At 35.9% G+C, this 22645-nt stretch overlaps 2 protein-coding genes and 1 non-coding gene across 13 annotated transcripts; all 3 read right to left on the reverse strand.

Annotated features, from left to right (window-relative positions):
- Positions 1 to 35: 35 nt before the first annotated feature.
- Positions 36 to 8626, reverse strand: gyg2 (glycogenin 2). Of its 7 annotated transcripts, none has more exons than XM_052545765.1 (11): positions 8473 to 8626; positions 6187 to 6325; positions 5828 to 6002; positions 5437 to 5599; positions 4480 to 4606; positions 4143 to 4341; positions 3424 to 3612; positions 2627 to 2746; positions 2025 to 2144; positions 1452 to 1571; positions 36 to 590 (listed from the first exon to the last, which is right to left on the reverse strand). In XM_052545765.1, exons 1-11 carry the CDS (start codon positions 8477 to 8479, stop codon positions 465 to 467), a joined length of 1485 nt encoding a protein of 494 aa, XP_052401725.1. In that variant the 5' UTR covers positions 8480 to 8626; the 3' UTR covers positions 36 to 464. The 7 variants fall into 7 exon arrangements, with proteins under 7 accessions (XP_052401725.1, XP_052401724.1, XP_052401727.1 ...); XM_052545764.1 differs by having other exon boundaries at positions 3424 to 3615; XM_052545767.1 differs by lacking the exon at positions 2627 to 2746 and having other exon boundaries at positions 3424 to 3615.
- A 173-nt stretch (positions 8627 to 8799) lies between these two features.
- Positions 8800 to 22633, reverse strand: cd99 (CD99 molecule). Of its 5 annotated transcripts, XM_052545772.1 has the most exons (14): positions 22476 to 22625; positions 22271 to 22335; positions 19231 to 19263; positions 18941 to 18991; positions 18777 to 18818; positions 17921 to 17953; positions 17583 to 17630; positions 16591 to 16671; positions 16349 to 16384; positions 16218 to 16241; positions 11812 to 11907; positions 10612 to 10623; positions 9981 to 10031; positions 8800 to 9717 (listed from the first exon to the last, which is right to left on the reverse strand). In XM_052545772.1, exons 2-14 carry the CDS (start codon positions 22329 to 22331, stop codon positions 9689 to 9691), a joined length of 597 nt encoding a protein of 198 aa, XP_052401732.1. In that variant the 5' UTR covers positions 22332 to 22335; positions 22476 to 22625; the 3' UTR covers positions 8800 to 9688. The 5 variants fall into 5 exon arrangements, with proteins under 5 accessions (XP_052401732.1, XP_052401735.1, XP_052401734.1 ...); XM_052545775.1 differs by lacking the exons at positions 10612 to 10623; positions 11812 to 11907 and having other exon boundaries at positions 22476 to 22629; XM_052545774.1 differs by lacking the exons at positions 17921 to 17953; positions 18777 to 18818 and having other exon boundaries at positions 22476 to 22628.
- trnar-ucu (transfer RNA arginine (anticodon UCU)) lies at positions 10183 to 10274 on the reverse strand. The gene is given in 2 exon segments: positions 10183 to 10218; positions 10238 to 10274. It is a non-coding gene; the product is annotated as a tRNA-Arg (tRNA).
- Positions 22634 to 22645: the final 12 nt, after the last annotated feature.

Raw genomic sequence — 22645 nt, forward strand, 5'->3', positions numbered from 1 at the left:
CTGTTGGACACTGCAAAGAAAGACACTGAAGACAATTGTTTGTTAAGACACATTTCCTCTTGATTTAAGGATTTGCTATTTAATATTTAAACAATTTATTTTAAACAGTAATCCAAAATGTCTCCCTTAACAGCTATTAGAGAATATTAAGAGTAAATTATTTATAAAAACTGAAAAACAAAAAATCACGGCAAAGGCTAAATCATACAGATCTGATCATGTGTAGGTTCATAATACACAAACTGAAATACTAGATTTGTACATCAAGATGTTTATGTTTATATATGATATATGTTTCTGGATATGATGGGCAAAAACACAAGAGAGGTAGAAAAACAGCTGTATCTGAGGAGGGGGAAATATAACAGTTGTGGTGATGACGGATAAACAGTACTAACAAAACTATATAGAGATAGCTTTTTAATATAATCTCATAAACACACATCAAGTAGATGCACACTTATTTAATCAAGGAACTGGTCAAGTTTCCTCATGATGTTATCAAAGGCGTCTTTACCCATATAATCAGCGCGACCTTCCTCCCACATGCGGCGATGCTCCAGGTCATCCATCTCTGCCTCAGCAGCAGCCTGCAATTAATGGGACCATATGTAAAAAAAAATCTAACTTTAATGACAATATTGCTACCAAAAAACATAATTATATGCAGTTATTGGGGGTGAGGGGTATAATAATGGATTTATGAACACTGTTAATGCGCCACCAGTAGATGGCAGTATTTACACACAGAACAATCGCACTTTATTTTGTGAAGCAGCGTTATTTTAGTATCATTACTATTTTAATATTATTATTATTTTTTTTTTTTTTTTAAATAGTTTTATTTTCACATTTTCTATTTCTATTTAGTTTAACTTCACAAGCTGAAATAAAATAATTCTAAGTATTTTTATCTTTTTGTTTCAGTTAAAGTTTATTTTATTTCAAATAATGTTCACCTTGTTATATATATATATATATATATATATATATATATATATATATATATATATATGCAAAAGCCTCTAAGTACCATCTGAAATTGTCATCTAAGATTAGGATTTTTATGAGGCTCCAATATTTATGTTCAGTTATTTCACTTTAATAGCCTGGAAAAGGACCTGAACATTGCCATTAAAATAAAATGACTCAACCTAATCATAGAAGCTTGATAAAAATCCTAATTTTAGATGAAAATTTCAGATAGCACCTAGAGGCTTTTGCATCTGAACTCTTCACACACACACACACACACACACACACACACACACACATATATATTCTTTGAATACCACGTTTGTGCCTAACAATATGAAGGAACAAATTGTAACTTTCTGAACAAAACTCAGATACTAAAGTATCTTGGAAAGATGTAATAAGAATTAAAAGCTACAACAACAAAATCAGCTATATTGCCATAAGCAGGTAAATCAGCATATGTTTCTACATACAGCTTCTCCAGCGGCTGAGGCAGTATCATCAGTAGTCTCTGGTTCTATGTGCTCAGATGGAGGACTGACTACAGGGGTCTCTTCAGTCTCCCCACCAGACAGGACATCATAGAGAATATTCTAAGATGACAGGATAAATATGTAAATGCATATTTTGTTAATAATAGTTTCATTTTCACATTTTCTATTTAGTTTTTTTATTAATATTTGTAAGTTTTGTATTTTCTCTTAAATATGTCTAGTTTTTATTGAATTTTACTTCAGTTTATTTTAGTAAATTAAGTTAAACAAGCTAAATGAAAATGTCAAATGTTGCCTTGCTAACAAGTTGAAATATACTAATTGTTAGTATTTTTATCTTTTGTTTCAGTTAAAGTTTATTTAATTTCAAATAATGTTCACTTTGTTATACACACACACAATTTTTTATACATGAACTAATTTTAACTTTTCGAACAAAGCTCAGTAACTAAAGTATCTTGGAAAGATGTAATAAGTATCAATAGAACTACAACAGCAAAATCAGCGGTAAATCAGTAAATCAGCGGTAAATCAGCATATGTTTCTACATACAGCTTCTCCAGCGGCTGAGGCAGTATCATCAGTAGTCTCTGGTTCTGTGTGCTCAGATGGAGGACTGACTACAGGGGTCTCTTCAGTCTCCCCACCAGACAGGACATCATAGAGAATATTCTAAGATGACAGGATAAATAAGTAAATGCACATTTTGAAATAGTTTCATTTTCACATCTTCTATTTAGTTTTTTATTAATATTTGTAATTTTTGTATTTTCTCTTAAATATGTCTAGTTTTTATTGAATTTTACTTCAGTTTATTTTAGTAAATTAAGTTAAACAAGCTAAATGAAAATGTCAAATGTTGCCTTGCTAACAAGTTGAAATATAATAGTTGTTAGTATTTTTATCTTTTGTTTCAGTTAAAGTTTATTTAATTTCAAATAATGTTCACTTTGTTATACACACACACACACACACACACACACACACACACACACACACACAATTTTTTATACATGAACTAATTTTAACTTTTCGAACAAAGCTCAGTAACTAAAGTATCTTGGAAAAAGGTAATAAGTATCAATAGAACTACAACAGCAAAATCAGCGGTAAATCAGTAAATCAGCGGTAAATCAGCATATGTTTCTACATACAGCTTCTCCAGCGGCTGAGGCAGTATCATCAGTAGTCTCTGGTTCTGTGTGCTCAGATGGAGGACTGACTACAGGGGTCTCTTCAGTCTCCCCACCAGACAGGACATCATAGAGAATATTCTAAGATGACAGGATAAATAAGTAAATAAATATGTAGGCTTTCTCCTAAAACACTTTTTGCATGACAAAATATATTCAATATATGCAATAAATTATAAATACAAAAGCAGAATTTGGAGGTGGAGGAGGAGACTAAGATGTGGTGGGCACTGGGCTTCAGATATTTTTGTTTAATGCATGTGTTCATTTATTCATAAAAAAAAAAATAGTTTGAAATCAAACAATATGCATGCAGCATAAATGCTTAATATAATGAATTGTAATTTCATAAAGCATGTACACTCTTGTGAGGTAATGTAATGTGTATACTTATTCAAACAATATCTGCGCTGGATTATTCAGGGAATAAATTGAATGGATGGACAGCAAACTGACAACAGTTTCCTCCTTCACTTAAATCAAAGGTTCTGGCTCAGGTTCATCGCTAGGCCTTTGCATTGGATGTAAACTGAACTCTTCACATTATTGTGTTTTTGCAACCATTCCGATCTAGTTTATGTTCTCTTTGTGTTGTGGTGAGTCACTGTTGGGTGTGTCACCGGATTTGTCTAAAAGCCCAGAGGGCACAATACTTTTAAAGGAGGCGGAGTTGATTTAGAGAAAGACTCATAAAGCGAGAGGCGTATCAAAACTGCATGGTGTCATTTTTCAAGTTCTTCATTTTTAGTTCTTCAAACCTTCATTTCTCTTGCAGAACCACTTTCAGATTGCTCTGACTTTTGAGATGAGCTAGAGCTGATTGGTAGTGAGTCCACAGCCAGAGGAAGAGAGGGCATCATCATGACTCTGTGGTGGGCTTCAGTGCTGCTCTTTTGGCTTTGTGATGGAGTCTGATGTGTCTGTGGAGAAACCAACTGCTGCACTGACTGCTAAACAAAGAGAAAGAGCAGAGATGACTGACAGTTTAAATGCAATTTAATATTAGCTCCATTAAATAGTATAATTATGCTAATGGTGTGTTAAAATGAGAGTTCACCCAAAAATGAAAATTCAGTCATCGTTTACTCAGCCTCATGTGATTTCAAACCCATTTACTGCTTTATTCAATTGAACATAAAAATAAAAATAAAATGATTTTGAAGAAGGTCGGCAAATATTGGTTTCCCATTGACTTCCATTGTAAAGTCATACATGTTTGGACCGACATGACGGTGACTAAATGATGACTATTTTCATTTTTGGGGGTGTTGGACAATCCCTTTCTAAGTGTTGTAAGTGATTTGGTTTAGAACTTAGGTTTGCATTCCTTGAATGCAAAGTCGCTTTGGATAAAAGTGTCCGCAAAATGCATAAATCTAAGTCATAAGGACAGCTAAAATGGGCCATGTAGGTATTATTAATACGTACAACATAAAAACATTAGAAGAAAAAAAAATCTGATATGAGAGTTTCTTACATAGTCTTCATTCTTGTCATCCTTCTTAAATTGTAGCTGTCTTTGACTGTAGTACTCCACCCACCATAAATTCATAAACTGCTGAAAGTTCTTGCTGGAATCCCTTAAAGATGACTCACTAGCAGCCTGGGGATCATATGGAAGCTGCCAGGGCTTAGTCCCACCCAGGAAGTGGACAATTTTTGCATGGTGGCCATACCTACACAAAACCAGAAAGCGTATTTGTCATACTTGTGTATGTGTCAAATGTCATATATGATAGGTTACTAAACAGTTCACAAATACCTAACATCAGGAATTATTGGTATACTTAATAAGAGCTTGTTTGAAAACGTACTGCTGAAATGCTGGTAGATACGTGTAAATGGCAGCGGCTGTGAGGTTGTACACAAATGGTAAATGCTTTCTGATATCTTTCACTGCCCAGTCGTGGAAGAAAGTGTTTAATATGCCCTGGTCTCCTCCTATACATGACACAACATGGCATAATAATGTCATTAATACATGTTTTGGTAGTGCTGAAAAATTGTGTAATGAAAGAAGTAATCAATCAATGCTGCATACACTACAATGTAAAAATTGTGGTCAGTAAGATTTTATTTCATTTTATTATTTTTTTTTTTTGAAGGAAGCCTTATGCTCACTAAAACTGTTGTTGGTTCCCATTGACTTTCATAGCAGGGAAAAAAAACACTATGGAAGTCAGTAGGTACCATCAGTGCTGGTTTGATTACCAGCATTCTTCAAAATATCTTTTATGTTCAATATAAAAAGAAACTCATATAAGATTAGGAAAGACATGAGGGTTATTACATGATGTCAACATTTGAATTTTTGGAGAACTATCATTTTAATATTACACGATAAAACAGTAATATATAATAATATATATATATATATATATATATATATATATATATATATATATATATATATATTAAATATATTTTAAAATGTCATTCATTCCTTTGATGCAAAGCTGGATATTAAGCAGCCATTACTCCAGTCTTCAACATCACATGATTCTTCAGAAATCATTCCAACATGCTGATTTGCTGCTTGAGAAACATTTCTGAATGAAAGTATTCATTTCTTTCCAATATAATCTAACTTAAACCTTTGAATGGTAATGTATATGTGCTTCTCTTGATGTTTTTAAAGAAAAAAAAATACAAATGTGACAAAACTGCATTTGAGGCTGATTAAAGTTCCAACAGGCTTTGAGTGCATCCAATTTAGACTGAACTTAAAAGATCTGAATATAATATCAGCTAAATATAACCGCGTGATTCACCATCAAAGCTGCCGTGCTGTGCAGCGTGTTCCAGTATTTGGGTATGGGTATTCAGGGAGGGCCTAAACACAAATACCCCAGAGTTGAAACAATCCGGCCAGCCTGGATCAGGTGCAGCAGACAGTTCTTCATATTCAAACAGCTCGTCAACATTACACAGTACCTGCAGAACACAGTTATATTACAGCCACATTTTGGGACCAACACCCCTTGCATTATTCTCTAAAAGTTTACTTGCACTGTAATATAAGTAAATTTTATTATTGTCTATTGTGAATACAAGTATATTAATAAAAAGCCTATAACCTTGCTTTTGGATATATATGTTCCTAAAGCAATAGCTTTGAAAACCTTGGTGTTCAGTTAGCCATCTTTAATGTCAAGTACTCACAAGTGTGTCTGCATCCAAGAACACACACTTCGTGTACTGTGTAAGAGTCCAGCAGTGGAGTTTGGTGAAGGTGACCCCTAGTTCAGGACGTTGCAGCCAGGTGAGATGAGTCTCGTCTCTACTGTCCAACACATCTACCAGTACAACTTCATCAAACACATCCTCCAGCGCCAATCTGGGCAAATGCATAAAAATCAATGAGCTAAAAAAGTCAAAGACAATCTAATATAGATGGGAAGCAACCAAAAATTAAATTAATGTTGCACTGAAAACTATTACACACCTAAAAGTAGGGTACAGAAAGAGATCTACATTGATGTTGTTTCAAAATGAATGGTGGAGGATAGTTACACTATCACCTTGATGCTCTGGAAACATTGGGGGAAACCATAGCCACTAATTTCCTTGATGTTCCATGCCTGCGCAAACTTTTGCCTACCACTAAACATCCCATGCTATAGGCGTCTGTGGTGGCCAGGGTCACAAAGGCCTGAGTCTCTGAGGGACAGAGACAGATAATACATCCGATAGAAATGGTGAAAACAGAGGACAAACATGCAGTAAACACTTTATTTATAAAGTCCAGTTCTCAATATTAACTAACTATCAACTGCAATTTTTGCCTCAATAAACTCCTAACTTGCTGCTTATTAATAGTTAGGTATTTGTTAAATTTGGGTATTGGGTAGAATATGGTCACGCAGATTATGTGTTTTATAATAAACGGTTACACTTTATTTCAGTGGTCCACTTAAGACATTCTACTAAATATATTAAAGGGTTAGTTCACCCAAAAATCTAAATTATGTAATTAATAACTCACCCTCATGTCGTTCCAAACCAGTAAGACCTACATTCATCTTCGGAACACAGTTTAAGATATTTTAGATTTAGTCCGAGAGCTCTCAGTCCCTTCATTGAAGCTGTGTGTACGGTCTACTGTCCATGTACAGAAAGGTAAGAAAAACATCATAAAAGTAGTCCATGTGACATCAGAGGGTCCGTTGGAATTTTTTGAAGCATCGAAAATACATTTTGGTCCAAAAATAGCAAAAACTACGACTTTATTCAGCATTGTCTTCTCTTCGGTGTCTGTTGTAAGACAGTTCAAAACAAAGCAGCTTGTGATATCCGGTTCGCGAACGAATCATTCGATTTAACCGGATCTTCTTGAACCAGTTCACCAAATCGAACTGAATCGTTTTAAACGGTTTGCGTCTCCAATACGCATTAATCCACAAATGGCTTAAGCTGTTAACTTGTTTAATGTGGCTGACATTCCCTCTGAGTTCAAACAAACCAATATCCCGGAGTAATTCATGTACTCAAACAGTACATTGACTGAACTGCTGTGAAGAGAGAACTGAAGATGAACACCGATCTGAGCCAGATAATGAATGAAAGACTGACTCGTTCTCAAGTTCAGTTCAGTTCGACAATGCTAAATAAAGTCATAGTTTTTGCTATTTTTGGACCAAAATGTATTTTTGATGCTTCAACCAATTCTAACTGATCCTCTGATGCCACATGGACTTCTTTGATGATGTTTTTCTTACCTTTCTGGACATGGACAGTATACCGTACACACAGCTTCAAAGGAGGGACTGAGAGCTCTCAGACTAAATCTAAAATATCTTAAACTGTGTTCCAAAGATAAACAGAGGTCTCACAGGTTTGGAACAACATGAGGGTGAGTCATAAATGACATAATTTTGATTTTTGGGTGAACTATCCCTTTAAGTAACTTTGTAAATACATGTACACTACATGTCAACTAATTCTCAGAGTAGACTGTTATGGGTAGGTTTAGGGTTAGTATACGTTGACAAAAAAAAAGTGTTAGATTTAGCAGACAATCTACTAATACTCTCCTAACGTCTAGTTGACATGTTGTTGCAAAGTAACTTTCTGTTTTTAGAATGTCTAAAGTGGACTATCAAAATAAAGTGTTAGGCTACCTAAAACACAGACAATATGTTATTAAAAGGCATGCTAATAAGCAACTAGTTAATAAACTGGTCGCTATAATAAAGTGTTTCCGTTCCATATAACATTTGAAGCATTTAGATATCTTAGTAATTAATTTCAACATTTACTAAGACATTATTCAAACCTGTTAAAATTATTTAATATGCCTGAGCTAACTTGAAATAACAATTAATGCTTTTTTATTATTTGTATTAACCAGGATTAATGAATACTATAACAAATGCATGTATTAAAAAGTGTGTACAACTTTTGACTCCCGTTAACAAGGAAGGTTTCCAAATGCATGGCACCCGAGGTCTCAAGTTTAACTCAATGACCCATCGCAGTCAGATATCACCACTGCACAGTTATCTTCCTGACCCACTTTTCATTGGCAGACAACAGAAGCAGATGGCACAAAAACACCTTACTGTATGGCCAGTGATTGAACTTCGAAAAAAACAACAGGTCTGAAATGCAAATCTAGCCTGGTGACAGCACATGCAATAAACTATTTCTTTCAAACGCCAATTTCATTTAAATAACTAAATTTGCTTGAATAGGTCAAAACACATCATCCTACCCAGTCTATGATTTAAGGGTGCTCACTTTGGCTATTTTTTTACCGTCTAGTGTATGACATTTGGACGAAAACGGTATAAGATGGGTGAACTTACCCGCCATCTCAGTTTTTATATCGGTCTTCTGAGTTATATATATATATGGAACAAGTAAATATCAGCGTTTAAAATAAACGGCAAGCCGTGCTAGCTTCAGACAGGAGCGCGCCTCAGTCCAAGCTCAATGACAAGTGAAAACTGTTAGTAGTGTAACGGTCACGCGACAGGGGTCATTCAACCCCCGCTACTACTGAGCATAGATATACAAACCGATATCGATTATAGACTCATTTAACTTATTTTGCTGAAAGAATGAAAACATGCGCGGCGCTGAATGAAAGAACACAATATTTCGTTACATTTCAGCAACAACAACTAACAACATTCTTAATCCAGAAATGGACACAAGACTTTATTTGGATAAGAAACAGCAAATTTATATTTTAGACAGACACTTTGTTATACATACAATAAATCATCAATCATAATTCCTCTGGATGGTATAAAGAGGTGCATCACACACACACATTCAATGCAAGTTACTTGTGATTTTACACTCATCTATCTTCAGCAGTAGGAAATAGGAGTCTTTTTTACCTTGTCTATTTATTCCATTCAAATGTACATTTATTTAAATATAAAAAATGCAAATGACGCAGAAATTACCTTGAAATCCCATCATTTTAATCTCATTCCGTTTTATTTTAGTTGACATTTTGCCACCGTAACTCAGTTTCTCATCAGCAACCTCATCCTCCTTTTGCTCATAGTCTTCTGTTTGACTGGGAAAGAAGGCATTTTCTAATTCAGGGCAATGCAAGAATGAACACAAGCCTAACTGATGCATTCGCCTGTGTATAGACAGCTTGCACTTTACAAAAGCAAGTCCCTGGCTCATGCATCTTGCTGTACGTCTACAAAAATAGCGAACATTTGTCATTTTAAAGTGCAGTATCTTACATTGGCACTATTTAAAATACTAAACGAAGACTAAAAGCCATTTAGTGACTCTACCTCCTCTAAAGATGAACCGTCAGTTACAAAAAAGATTGAATACAGAAAAAAAAAATTCTTAAAATAAAGATTAGAGTCAATACAACTTAGATAATCCAATAAAAACAGAAAAAAAAGAAGAAAAAAAACTTACACTAACATTCTTAAAACATTAGTTTTAAACAAGCCTTTCATGTAACATTTCCCACAGGGTTCGGCTCCCCTATAACTGTACATGCTCAGTGTGCATATATACTTTCAGTGTGCTGATCCAACGCAGTTATGATGAACGGAGCAGGTTGCTGAGAACTTTGGGAGAGAAAATAGCAAATTATGTTATCTACTAGGTGTGACTTGTATCAGAAAACAAGAAATCCCTATAAAATAAAACGGGTCAAAGAAACAACTTCTCCATGTTACAAATCTCCATGTTATGAGAAAAGGTTTAAAAAAAAAAAACTTTAACTTTGTATAGGACATGGTGTCCGAACTGCATTCATAATTTCACATTAAGCTTAAAACATAAAATAAAGGAAATTTTTAATAAATAATAATAATAGAAAACATCTTACCTTGAGGATCAGACTGAGTACCACGGTTTTTGCCACTCTCTGGATCCTCCCCTATCAGAAAAGGTACTTTTTAGTTTATCCCATGATTTAATTTTGTTAAAGCCATTTTCAAAAAATCCTGTTACTAACGTTTTATGTTCACATAACTCACACTTGGACATCACCTTACTAATTTAGCCTCTTTTAACACTCTCAAAAAATGCGACTCTGGTGGGACTCGAACCCACAACCTTTGAATCACTTCACTAAGTGTCGCTTAGAAGTCCAATGCGCTATCCATTGCGCCACAGAGCCACCTGTTGAGGGCCCAAGGGCTTTTCTAATACAAGCAAAGCAGTAAAACTGCCTGCCACGTCATACGCCCAACCCCCAGTTCCTCTACAAGAGCTGCTGCTCTAGCCGAGCTACTTCAAAATAAGCCAAGTACTGTGGCTCCCCAAGTGTTAATACACAGTTGTGAAGCAAAGGATTAAAAGGTTTTAAGAGTAAAAAGGTCTGAAGTCTAAAGAGTTGTTTTTGTTTTTGCAATCAGAACTGGTCAAAAAAAGTAAGCAACTGTTATAAATCCAAACCAAGGTAGTGCTTATATGAAGATTCTGATTCTTTTACTGAATAAAAGTGCCAAACTCACCTCCCTGTACTTTGAAACACTAGGGGTGTAACGATACGCGTATTCGTATTGAACCGTTCGGTACGACGCTTTCGGTTCGGTACGCGGTACGCATTATGTATACCGAACGGTTCGTTGGAGTAATTAATTATATTGGAAAAAAAAAAAAAAAGAGAGAGAAAGAAATATAATGATATGCGTTCAACAAGGTAGCCCAATAACCCAAACAACGTAACAGGCAACGCCCCTGACACTCCCGAAGAAGAAAAAAACACCATCTTATATGTTTATGTTAGGCTACTCAGCAGGCGCTCGCTCACTCAGTACACGCTGAAGGCTCGTTGCAAAATAGCCAATGCGTTTAACAGACTAGAAATGAGAAGATCCTCCAATAACCAACAGGTCTGGTGTTTGGGTGCACTTTGGATTCCCTTTAAGCTATAATGGTGATGGCAAGAGAGTGGTGGATAAAAAAACAACGGTATGTCGCATCTGCAACATGACAGGGTACACCAGCGGGATTACAAAAAAAAAAAAAAAAAACCAGCGGGAATATCTGGGATATATGCGTCAGTACTATCTGGGAAAAGACGAAAAAAAGGAGAAACATGCACGCAGCAAACTATCCCTGCAGCATTTAGACACTATAGCTTACAGGGAATCCAACCCAAACACCAGACCTGTTGGTTATTTTAGGATCTTATATTTCTGGTCTGTTAAATGCATTAGACATTTTGCAACGAGCCTTCAGCGCGTGCTGAGTGAGCGAGCGCCTTAGGGGCCGTTCACATATCGTGCCTAAAAACGCATGGAAAACGCTAAGCGCGTCTTTCTCCTGAGGCGTCTGTCTTTGCTAAGCAACAATGACGTGCTCTCTCCATGAGACGCGGAAATTTCAGCGAAGGATAAATGGATTTGCAGCTCTAAAAATCGCTTGCAGTAGCTCTGCTACTAAATTTATTTCAAAATTGCAATCCATATACAACTATGATCAGCTGTTCCTTCATCTAGGCTGAGCTCTCAACGTTGTTACGGGAAAGGAAGAAGCTGATTGGTTGGTTCTTGTCACATGACCCGCGGTGCGCTTGCGGCATTCTGAAAAGTTGAGATGTTTTTACATTTTGCTGTATCTAAAACGTATCGAACCGAACCGAACCGAACCGTGACATCAGTGTATCGTATCGAACCGAACCGTGAATTTTGTGAACCGTTACACCCCTATGAAACACAGTTTCTTTTTCTGGTAAGCAAAGTAACTTGAGGCGGCACCCAGGATGGCAACACCCACAGAACTGATGATGGCAGCCATGGCTCCGCCTGTGGGATACATTTAAAGGGACAGAACACACAATAAAATACAACGGTGGCTGGTTTTAAAATGCTTTAAGAGTGTGCAATTTGTTTTATTTTTATAAATGATTTCATCAGTTACTAACAAAACTACAGTAACATGGGAATATAACAAGAGGACAAGCAAACGGTAATAGTTTTGACCACTAGGGGGTGCAACAGCTGTTTCCTATTTTCCACAGAGAACTTGGCAAACATTACCGTACATATTGTTCTTCAAGGAGACCTGTTTTTAATTGAACAGATATAGCAACTAGTACAGTGTACAGCACGCATGCAGACTTACTTAGGGTTTTTCCTCATTTAAAATCATAAAGTCACTAAATGGAATTATTTAATTGTACTATAGATAGAGAGATTTATAATACTAAAACTGAGTCACTACATCTTTAAAATTATGCAGTTTACTAATCTAGAAATTTAGTTGTTGAGTTGCTGTGATATGAGTGGGGCATGTTATCCAGTGTAAACATGCTGGGCGTTGCCTGCTAGACTTATTTTTACATACACACACACACACACACACACACACCCACACACATACACACACACGCATGCAGAAGGAGATCAGCTGACTAAGCAAACTGATATAAACTAATGACTGCAAAATAATTTCAGATCTGAAACTATGCAGATTTGTTTCCCTAAACTTCAGGCGGCTAGATAAGAGGCAACTGCTAATTAGGTAGCAGGCCAGTGTTCTTCACACATGTTCAGTACATTCTCACTGTGCCATTGTTGATGGTGTTTACACAGCAAGATGTGCTGACAGTTAAAAAACAGGTCACAGCCATGGGGCCAAACAGAAGGAGTTCTCATATTTCACTTTATTAAAAAGAGTCACAGATACAAAAAAGCTGCTAAAATGCTTCAAGAAATGAAAGTGTGACAGAAAATAGCTACTTCTTTGGAAAAGAAACCAGACGTGAGCTTGAACAAAAACTGAGAATGAAGAACAAACACCAAAGAACGCCAATGTTAAAAGGAGTCTTTCATGAAAACAAAACCAGCCAACATGGATATATGCAAAAGATTAACCTCAGTGCATGCAAACTACCTTGTGCTTCAAAGTACATGCCTGCCATGTGTGGTACTTTTTTTTTTTCAAAAAGCTCCAAAAGAGGGTTTTCCAACAATCCCATAGAGCAAAATAACCATTTTGTATTCCGCAGTAAACAATATTGTGAAGAAAATATAAAAGAATATTGCGTTACTAGAACATTTTGATTGACAAAAGGTTATATGGCCTTATTCAGACTGTCCGATAATTTTATTTATTCATTTTATTTTTGGGGGGGATATTCAGATGACTTTTGAATGTCTAAACCACAGCCTAACCCCCCCCCCCCCCCCCCCCCCCCCCCAAAAAAAAAGCTATACGGAGGTGGTTTTAAATGCGATTCCAAGCATACGTTTACAGATGTGTCTCAGACTGGATGCTCGGGCTGCTCAAATAGGATTTCAAATTGTCTTTTGCGACATGCTGCATAATATATACACTATACATACTAGTCTCCATTGCAGAGTTTTTTCTTTTGCGACAGAGCAGCAGTTCGCAAACAGCGACTTTAAAGACGCTTATTTAGAGAAGGAGATTGAATGAAAACTGATTTGACTGCAGCCTGAACATAGTCTATGTTAAAGGTTTCTCATCAAACCACTGATGGCATAATGGGGATTTATTTTCAAGATTGTCTGTGAAATGAATCGGCCTCTTTTAACCTTAAACATCAAAGCGTCTGAGGTTAAAAACATCCCTATAGCGCCTCTACTCTCTTTGAGATTTGGGACAGCGTAATCCCTGCATGCGCTAAGCTTTCGGTTGAGACCCACACACAGACAAACATTTGCCAATCTTCTGGTACATTTTCGAGGTCGAGTAAGTCTAAAACCAAGTTTTAGCCAAAAGAGAACTGTGTGACAAAGTTTCAGCCACAAACATTCATTCCTTTTCAAAAAATGGGAAATAAAATGGCAGCCATGAGCAGAGAAGGAGCACATGAATGGAATGCTCAACATGGCCTTAAGGTGAATTCACTGTACTGTAAAACCGGCTGAGATGAGAAACTCCTCATTTGAGACATGCCATTAAAAAAACAGTCAATCTGTTATGTATATTGGCACAAATTCAGAGTGTGTCTTTCACATCTACATTCCCACATCTACAAACACAAGAAGGAAGTAGGAAGGGGGTGACCGGAAGTCATAATGGTGTCCTGTGAAAAGATGTAGTGGAAATCCTTTTGAAAACAAATGCTTTGAAGGGATTTCCCAGCCAGAATCATCATTCATGTGTATACTTTGGCTTCCACCTACTGCTTTTTTTTTTTTTTTTTTTACAAATATAACATGCAGTAAGTTGCTAAAGTTGGTAAAGTTTTTAAAGAGGTTTTTCATTGTTTTATGAAATAAATCTCGGTAACACTTTAGAATAAGGTTCTATTAGTTAATGTTAGTTAATGTATTAATTAACATGAACAAACAATGAATAATACATTTATTACTGTATTTATTAATCTTCGTTAATGTTAGTTAATGAAAATACAGTTATTCATTGTTAGATCATGGTAATTCACAGTGCATTAACTAATGTTAACAAGCACAACTTTTGATTTAAATAATGCATTAGTAAATGTTCAAATTAACATGAACTAAGACTTATAAATGCTGTAGAAGGATTGTTCTTTCTTAGTTCATGTTAACGAAAGTAGTTAACTAACATTAACTAATGGAACCTTATTCTAAAGTGTTACCGAAATCTCTTATTCTTTCCATGTCTGCATTTATTTGCTCAAAAGCTCAGTAAAAACAGCATTTTGTTATGAAATATTATTGTGAAATAATACAATTTAAAATTATTTTTAACTTAAAATTATTCAGTAATATATACTTTTAACAGGTTATTTCATGGGAAGGAGGATGCGGGAATCTGCGGACAATCAAATGAAGCTTTTAATAATAAAATAAAGACAAAACAGCGCAACAGCCCCTCACGGACGACTGCCTGCACACAAACAAAACCAAAACACAAAATAAATCCCAGGCCTGGTCCTCCCTCATCCTTCACTGTCGTCGCTCCGGTTTTATATCCTTCCAATCTCCTCCGTGGGACTCGAGACCGGTGAGTGGCACAGGTGTCGCTCATTTCCAAATCACTCCACCGGCCTCGCCCCATTCCCATGGCTCTCGGCCCCGCCCCACTCGTCACAATACTGGATCAATTTAGCTGAAGAATACATTTATTTATTTAGCAAAATGCTCTTTAAAAACCTTACCAACTCCAAAAGTTTTATAACCCAAAAGAAACCAAGTAAAACCAGTCAGGAATACAATAAGATGAATTCCTCGTGACCAAATGTCTAAATCAATACAATCACTTGATCATTACCAAACATGCATTTCATCCTTAAAAGACCATAAGCACCAGCAGTCCCAGCCTTACAACCAATAACTTGCAAACCATGTAAACAATGTGTGAAACCATTTAAAAACCCAACACAAGCAAAACAGGTTGCTATCCATCATAGTTAAAGCTCAGTTTTTTCCTCTGTTATATTCAGAAATTCCCGCAACTGCTCTAGCATGGGCTTTACAGCTTGATTAAACTGGGCAATCCAAGAACTGAGGCCATCTGGTATATTATCGACTAGCATCTTGATAATCTGGAGCCAATGCTGGTTAAGATCTGCAACGACAGGCAATCGAAGCAGAGATTTAGGACACAACCACTGGCAGAATGAACAAAACAATCAGTCTTCAAATATACTAAAAGTACAGCATATGACTGTTCTCCAACCAACACAGAAAACATCTGCTAGTGGAAAACCTCAACATGTACTGCCCACAATATTTTTTTTGTCTGTTGAACCGCCCTGTCCTTATATAAGAACTGTGTGACAGTTAGTCATCAGACTAGTTCAGTTTTCATGGTCTTGCTCTGTAGGCTAAAATATTTTCTCATGAACCGTCTCATTCTTGATTAAAGAAATAATCTGAAGCAGGGGACATCAGGCTAACTCCACTGGGAAAGACAACAACACTGGCAAGTAAACCAAGCTTCGGAAAGGACAAACAGCTTGAAGTGAAGTGAGGAACAGAGAGTTAGTGAGACCTAAACAAAGACACTTCCCAGAGGCACTTATTTTCATATATTTCGGTGGACTTCTTAGGTAAAATCCATAACAACATTCACTTTGTGGCTGACAGTTTTTCCAAAACAATTGGCCTTAAAATCTTAAGTAAAATTTGAATAAAATGAATGAATGTTTAATATTTACCTTGAGGCTGATCAGAGGCTCCACCTAAGGAGAAAAAAAAAAAAATCTTACTATTCAAGATTATGAAATAAAAATGAAAGCTTATCACAACAAATTGCAAGTATTTGCCATGAATGTAAGGAAATAAATACCAGCTCCATTATCCTGAGGAATATTTGCTCCACGACCTTAAAACAAAACCAAATACCACAGTCAGATTCATTCAAAGCACTGTTGTACTTCATAGAAAACATTTTTAATAACAAATGCTTTCAGGTTATGTATAATTGTGAATGCATTTGGTGCAAGTGATTGGGCCGGACTTGAAACTTGGCTAAATCTGAGTCATAGAAACTTAAGAAAACCCAAAACTACGAAAAATAATGATGCAAACCTCCACTTCGGCCTCCATCGGGCTTGTATTCACCATCTTCATTCAAGTCAAAGAGGTCTTTGTCATCAAAACTTCCACCTCCTTGAAAATAAATGCAAAGTTTCATGAGAACAGTCAGACACCGACACAAACACTTAAAGGAATCATGGTGTTCATGGTTTTCTTTTAATGACAGTTAATACAAACTGAACAATCATTTGAACTGTACATTGAACTAAACACTGGAACAATTATCTACCAAGCGTGCAGCTGATATTTTTGTCTGCTTTTCAGGTGGTTGATGAAACATTTTCTGATGTGCGCTCTCTGTCCACTGCTGGGAGTGTGCTCATCTGTGTGTGTTTGTGTGTGTGTGTGTGTGTGTGGGCATGTTTTTGTGTCATATCAGGACACAACTCTGTATAATGACATGGGTATGACACAGGTATTACAAGGAGAGCGTGACTTATGAGGACATAACCCATGTCCCCATTTTTCAAAACGCTTATAAATCATACAGAATGAGTTTTTTTGAGAAAGTAAAAATGCACAAAGTTTCCTGTGAGGGTTAGGGGTAGGGTTGGTGAAGGGCGATAGAATATACAGTTTCTACATTATAAAAACCATTACGCCTATGGGATGTCCCCTCTTTTCACAAAAACAAACGTGTGTGTGTGTGTGTGTGTGTGTGTGTGTGTGTGTGTGTGTGTGTGTTTGCGCACAGAGGGGCAGAACTCTGCCGTGTGCCATACAGAGAGCAGTGGAGAATTGTGAATGCTTGACCATGTAGAGACAGAAATAACATGCCGACTTGTAGATAAGATAAATAACATAAGGCTATTGCGTTTGTTTACATTGCAATAAATTAATTCTTTATGTAACTGTAGTCATGATTTATTATTAAAAATAGACTGTGCACTCCAGTTTTTTTTTCTTTCATAAACATAGTAAAAAATAACCCTAAAATTACACCATTAGAAGACCCTAACAAACAGACGTTGGCAGACACATACCAGTTCCTCTCTCTTTGGGTGGAACCACAGGCTTTTTGGTCACACTATCTGGAAAGAGTGTGGAAAAATATGAAGAAAACATTGCACAAACATTTGGCAAAAACATTTGGTTAGTCTTTCAAATCATTCTAAATAGCATTTAAAACTAGAAAAACAGGAAAACTAATAGCACTGGTAATAGTCATGAATAACAGCTAATTGTAGCTTTACATGTCTAGTTAATGAAACACATTAATACCCAATATCTATTTGCAAGAAAGAAATTGTACACAAAACAAAATTGCACACTACACACAGCCTGAAAGGTCCAGAGAAATTGCAAAAACACTAATTTTTACCTGGACCGAATGCATCCAGCAGATTTAAGTCACCTGAGAATGAAAACATTATTATTATTTTTTTAATTAATTACTGTGCAAAAAATGAACACCTGATTTGAAGTAGAAACTAATTGACTTACAGTGACGTGTATGCAGAGGTGGAAAGAGTATGAAAATATTCCACTCAAGTAAAAGTACCATTACATTAATGAAATTGTACTTACAAGTAAAAGTACAAGTCTAAAAATCTAATCAAGTAAAAGTAAAAAGTACAGAACACAGTTTAAGATATTTTAGATTTAGTCCGAGAGCTCACAACAGACACGGGAGAGTAGACAATGCTGAATAATGTCGCAATTTTTGTTACTTTTGGACCAAAATGTATTTTCGTTGCTTCAAAAAATGGACTACTTTGAAGATGTTTTTCTTACCTTTCTGGACATGGACAGTATACCGTACACACAGTTTCAATGGAGGGACTGAGAGCTCTCAGACTAAATCTAAAATATCTTAAACTGTGTTCTGAAGATAAATGGAGGTCTTACTGGTTTGGAACAACATGAGGGTGAGTTATTAATGACATAATTTTAATATTTGGCTGAACTAACCCTTTAAACAAGCTCAATAAAACATCTAAATAAATGCACTTTGGATCACTTAAACATTACTGTTCAATCAGGTAGCATTTCATTTAACAGTGTCCTTGTTACATATACTTTCAACTGCCCTAAACTTTAACACTAACCCATGTTGCTAATTACTATTACTTTAATGAATATACGATAACACTACAATAAGGGCACCTTAAAATAAAAGTGTAACCCATAAACTTTATACATAATTACATAATCACCACAATATAATGTTCTCTTACCATCGTCTGTTTTCGGGGGAACCACTGCAGGTTTTTTAGTCTCTGTGTACAACAAACAATGGTCATAATTATAATTATTTTTATTAAATTGTTTTCATTTTGAATTTAGGGTAATTCAAGTTTAGTTATTAAACTGAAAACCAATGCATAATGTTAAAGGTTACCTGAATCTGGGATTTTCGGTGGGACTGGTTTCTCTGTTGGCTTCGCAGGGGCTTAAGGTCATAATAAGACTGTTAATTGTTTGAAACGACAGTATAAATAATGATATACTAAAACAGTTTGCATAGAAACCAGGCTGGGAGCATGTTGTTCCACCCAACTTGCTTGAAAACTAATTTATATTTAATATTTATGTATTTATATTTAAATACATAACATTAAATATCAAAAAGTAGACCATCAACATAAAGAGAGGACCATACAAATTTAATAGAAAGTCTTCTTTACTTACACTCGTCATCGAAAGCATCAGCGAGGTCAAAGTCTGCAAGAAAACATTTTTTTAATATATATATTTCACATTTCTCTATTAATTTTATGGCCTGTTTAGTCCTAATCAAAACTCAAGCTTAAATCTAATCATATTTAACTAAATCAAAACATGTAGTAAATCTGGTTCCTTGATTAGCACTAAATCACCGTCACCTGCTTTCAAATGGAGCGGCATTTAATAGACAAAGCCGTAGATCACTGACAAGCTACGCAATATCGCGTTCATATTGCGTATTCATTGAAGGTGATAATGAACGTGATATTGCGTAGTTTGTCAGTGATCTACAGCTTTGTCTATTAAATGCCGCTCCATTTGAAAGCAGGTGATAGCGATTTAGTGCTAATCACGGAACCAGATTTACTGACTAGAAGCGCATGATCATATCGTTAGATATATCGCACAGCCCTAGCATATACACATTTTCAGTCTGTGCACTATAAAAACTGTAAAAAAGAGAATGCATCCAACCCCTTCAAAAGCACTCATTGGATTTACTAAGGCCAATATTTCTATTTCTATTGTAAGGATTAACTTTATGCATATCTAAGCAATACACAGTCACACTCCAAATACAGCCGATATGTAAAATATCCATTAAAACTCATAAATGCCTAATGGAATTTGAATAATTAACTCATGAACTAGTTCATTAGAAACCCAAATTGTTTATTTGATCAAAAGGAAACCAATTAGTATGATTTGAGTTGCATTATGCCATTTACATGGGGCTCCATTCTACTACAGTACAAAACCCAAATAAAGGATGCAAATTGAACTCAAGTGAAGCGACTCAAATGACACTGAAAGTAATTGTTTTCTTGAAATCATTTCCAAATATAAAAGCTATTGGCATTGCAGCTAATTTTAAAGTGTTCTAAGTTAGTAACAAGACAGCATCTAGTGCATTTGCTTTTGCATAGTTTCTACTGCACGATCATCCCCAAATAGGAAGACTCAAAAAATGAAAACCAACTCAAAACAAACCAGTCCAGTTCTAAGAGGGTAAAAGTCTTGACTAGAATAAATAATTGGAATTTGACAGTTCGTTTTCACATGAGAACCCCACCCAGCTATACACTGTACATATCTATTGTGTATTGTATTAAAGTCGCATTGTGACCAAACCCTCCCAATCCTTGAAGTGACATAAAGTAAAACTGTATATAAAATTATTTTTACCATAAAATATGAAACAAAATGTTTTCAGATGTACACTACACGCGACACACGCGATGTTAACCGTGTGGCTGTGTGCCTGCCACACGAAACATCCTGACAGAGGCTGCATCCTGTGGCTTTACGTTGCCAGGGCAATGGACTGTTTTTATTATGGTCTACGTAAAACCCATGATGATGACTGGTGATTGAGTCACAACTGAAACCAGAGCGGTCCTTTATCTGGGTGCATGTGTGTGCAATCATATTGCACTGCATGAAAAAAAATTCTAATCATTTTTGAGGAACTACATTTAGAGTTAGGGGAAAACAAAGATTCAGGCAAACTTGAGTTATGCAAGTATTACTTATTCAAAATTAAAATATTATGTCATTTGAATAAGTAAAATAATCCAATTAAAATTGGGGTGTGTCTGATTTTTCTTGTGGTGAAATCTGCTCTGGCCTGTACACTACGTCTGTCGTGCTGCTTTCTGAGCATTTCTCACCATCAAAACCCCAAGCCATCAAGCAGAAACTAGTCTCAGATCATGCCAAAACATCAATGAACCATTATGTTAAAAAAAGAGTAGTTGTGGTTTACTTTAGAGACATAAAGCAGGAACACAGGAAGTCACGTGATCAAGTTTTTGTAGCACACTGTTCAAGGCAACTTAACAGCATATAATGCAGATCAAAATTGTATGTTTTTGAAAAAACTATTTTTCTGTGACCTTCAAAAGTCTAATGTGAGATTTGAGTTGATTCCCAAGCTAGCAAATAATACCAAACAATGAGAAAGTTGTTATCATTGATTCATTAACAATGTCGCGTTAGCGTTCACCAAAATTATTTATTGTCACTCACTAATATACCTGCAAAAAACTTTACAAATGGAACGGTGCAACATTATAACATGCCACCCGTGCAACTGCTTGCTTCATGCATTGTGAATATTAGATTACAATATTTCAACTTGAACAAAAGCCTAAAACAACAGGCAAAGACGGTGTACTGTTTATGGTTTGTTTTAGAATTATAATTGGGGGTTAAACTGCTGTGTGAGGCCAAGAGGACCCAATAACAGCTAAATTATGCATATTAACATGTAAAGTTTGTATTTTAAATTGGGAATAAAAGCAATGGGAGCTGGGAATATGTGGAAAGATCACTAATCTCAGTTTCAACTCTGATTTATGTGTGTGTCATATATTTTGGTTATGCTTAAAAAATATCCCTCATGAAAATGAACCATGGTTTTATTGTAATAAAAGTGTAGTAACGTTTTTTTTTATTATTATTATTATTTTTTTATGGCGTATTGGTTACTATTCTTATAACCACAGTTTTACTAATTACCGTGGTTAAACTATTTTTAGTGTATCAGAACCATGGTTAATCTGTATTTACAATGGTTTTATTTGTGGTAAAAGAATGGCTAATTTTCGTAAGGAATTACGTAATGTTATAAAGACCATGTTACAGAAACAAACAGGCTTGGTGCTACAGTTCTCTTGCCATTCTTCTCATGAGTTGGTGAGTCATGCCGCTTATATGTGGAAAATTTTCATTCCAAAGAGTCAAACCAATGCACCAAACCACAGTTTTTTGGTCTTTCAAACATTAAACTTTTTCCGTAATAAAACTGTGAATAAGCAGCATAGTAGGCAGACATTTTTTTTTTATTCATCGCTTCAATAACAGCTTATTTACGAACGGTGAGCAGTGGCACCCGTCAAAAAGTGACTCCTGCGTCTTTGTTGGCCACGATACTTCATAGCTCTACATATAAAAAGCGCTGTTACCAAAACAAAACGTCAATAGTTTATAATGGAAACCCTACCTTGCGCTCTTGTTGCCACAAGACTTGCCAGAAGTAGTAAAATCCACGTGTATGAAGTCATCTTGCTGTGAAATATATAAGGTTAGAACAAACTTAGAGCAATTTCAATAATTCGCAAATAAATAGTGACTTTATGAGCCCTGAAGCCAACAACTACGAGTATCTCGAAGGTAAAGTTGAGCAGTAACTAACTGGAGTTACCCACCCCCACTAAGTGATCCAAGCGTGGCCCAGTGCTGCTCCTCAGTTCGGCTGTCTGTAGAGTCTAATTCCAGTGATGATTCAAAACACTGTGCAGGAAAAAGACGCGCCTTGCCACGCCCTACCTGCGTGCGCTTTTCTGAGCGCGTGAGTACTAGAACTTAGTGGCTTAGT

This window comes from Carassius gibelio, chromosome B1 (genome assembly GCF_023724105.1).
Source record: "Carassius gibelio isolate Cgi1373 ecotype wild population from Czech Republic chromosome B1, carGib1.2-hapl.c, whole genome shotgun sequence".
Classification (NCBI taxonomy): Eukaryota; Metazoa; Chordata; class Actinopteri; order Cypriniformes; family Cyprinidae; genus Carassius; species Carassius gibelio.

Bases quoted from the DNA above. Each gene is read 5' to 3' on its own strand.
- gyg2 (XM_052545764.1), bottom strand. The intron at 6,003-6,186 runs GTGATAGTGTAA...GCATTTGCCCAG, and splicing joins AATGTTTCCAGAGCATCAAG to ATTGGCGCTGGAGGATGTGT. The intron at 3,616-4,142 runs GTAAGAAACTCT...CTCTTTGTTTAG, and splicing joins ATGACAAGAATGAAGACTAT to CAGTCAGTGCAGCAGTTGGT.
- cd99 (XM_052545772.1), bottom strand. From the start codon at position 22,331: ATGACTTCATACACGTGGATTTTACTACTTCTGGCAAGTCTTGTGGCA. The intron at 17,954-18,776 runs GTAAGAGAACAT...TTTCATTCTCAG, and splicing joins TCCCCCGAAAACAGACGATG to GTGACTTAAATCTGCTGGAT. The intron at 16,242-16,348 runs GTATTTATTTCC...TTTTCTCCTTAG, and splicing joins TCCTCAGGATAATGGAGCTG to GTGGAGCCTCTGATCAGCCT.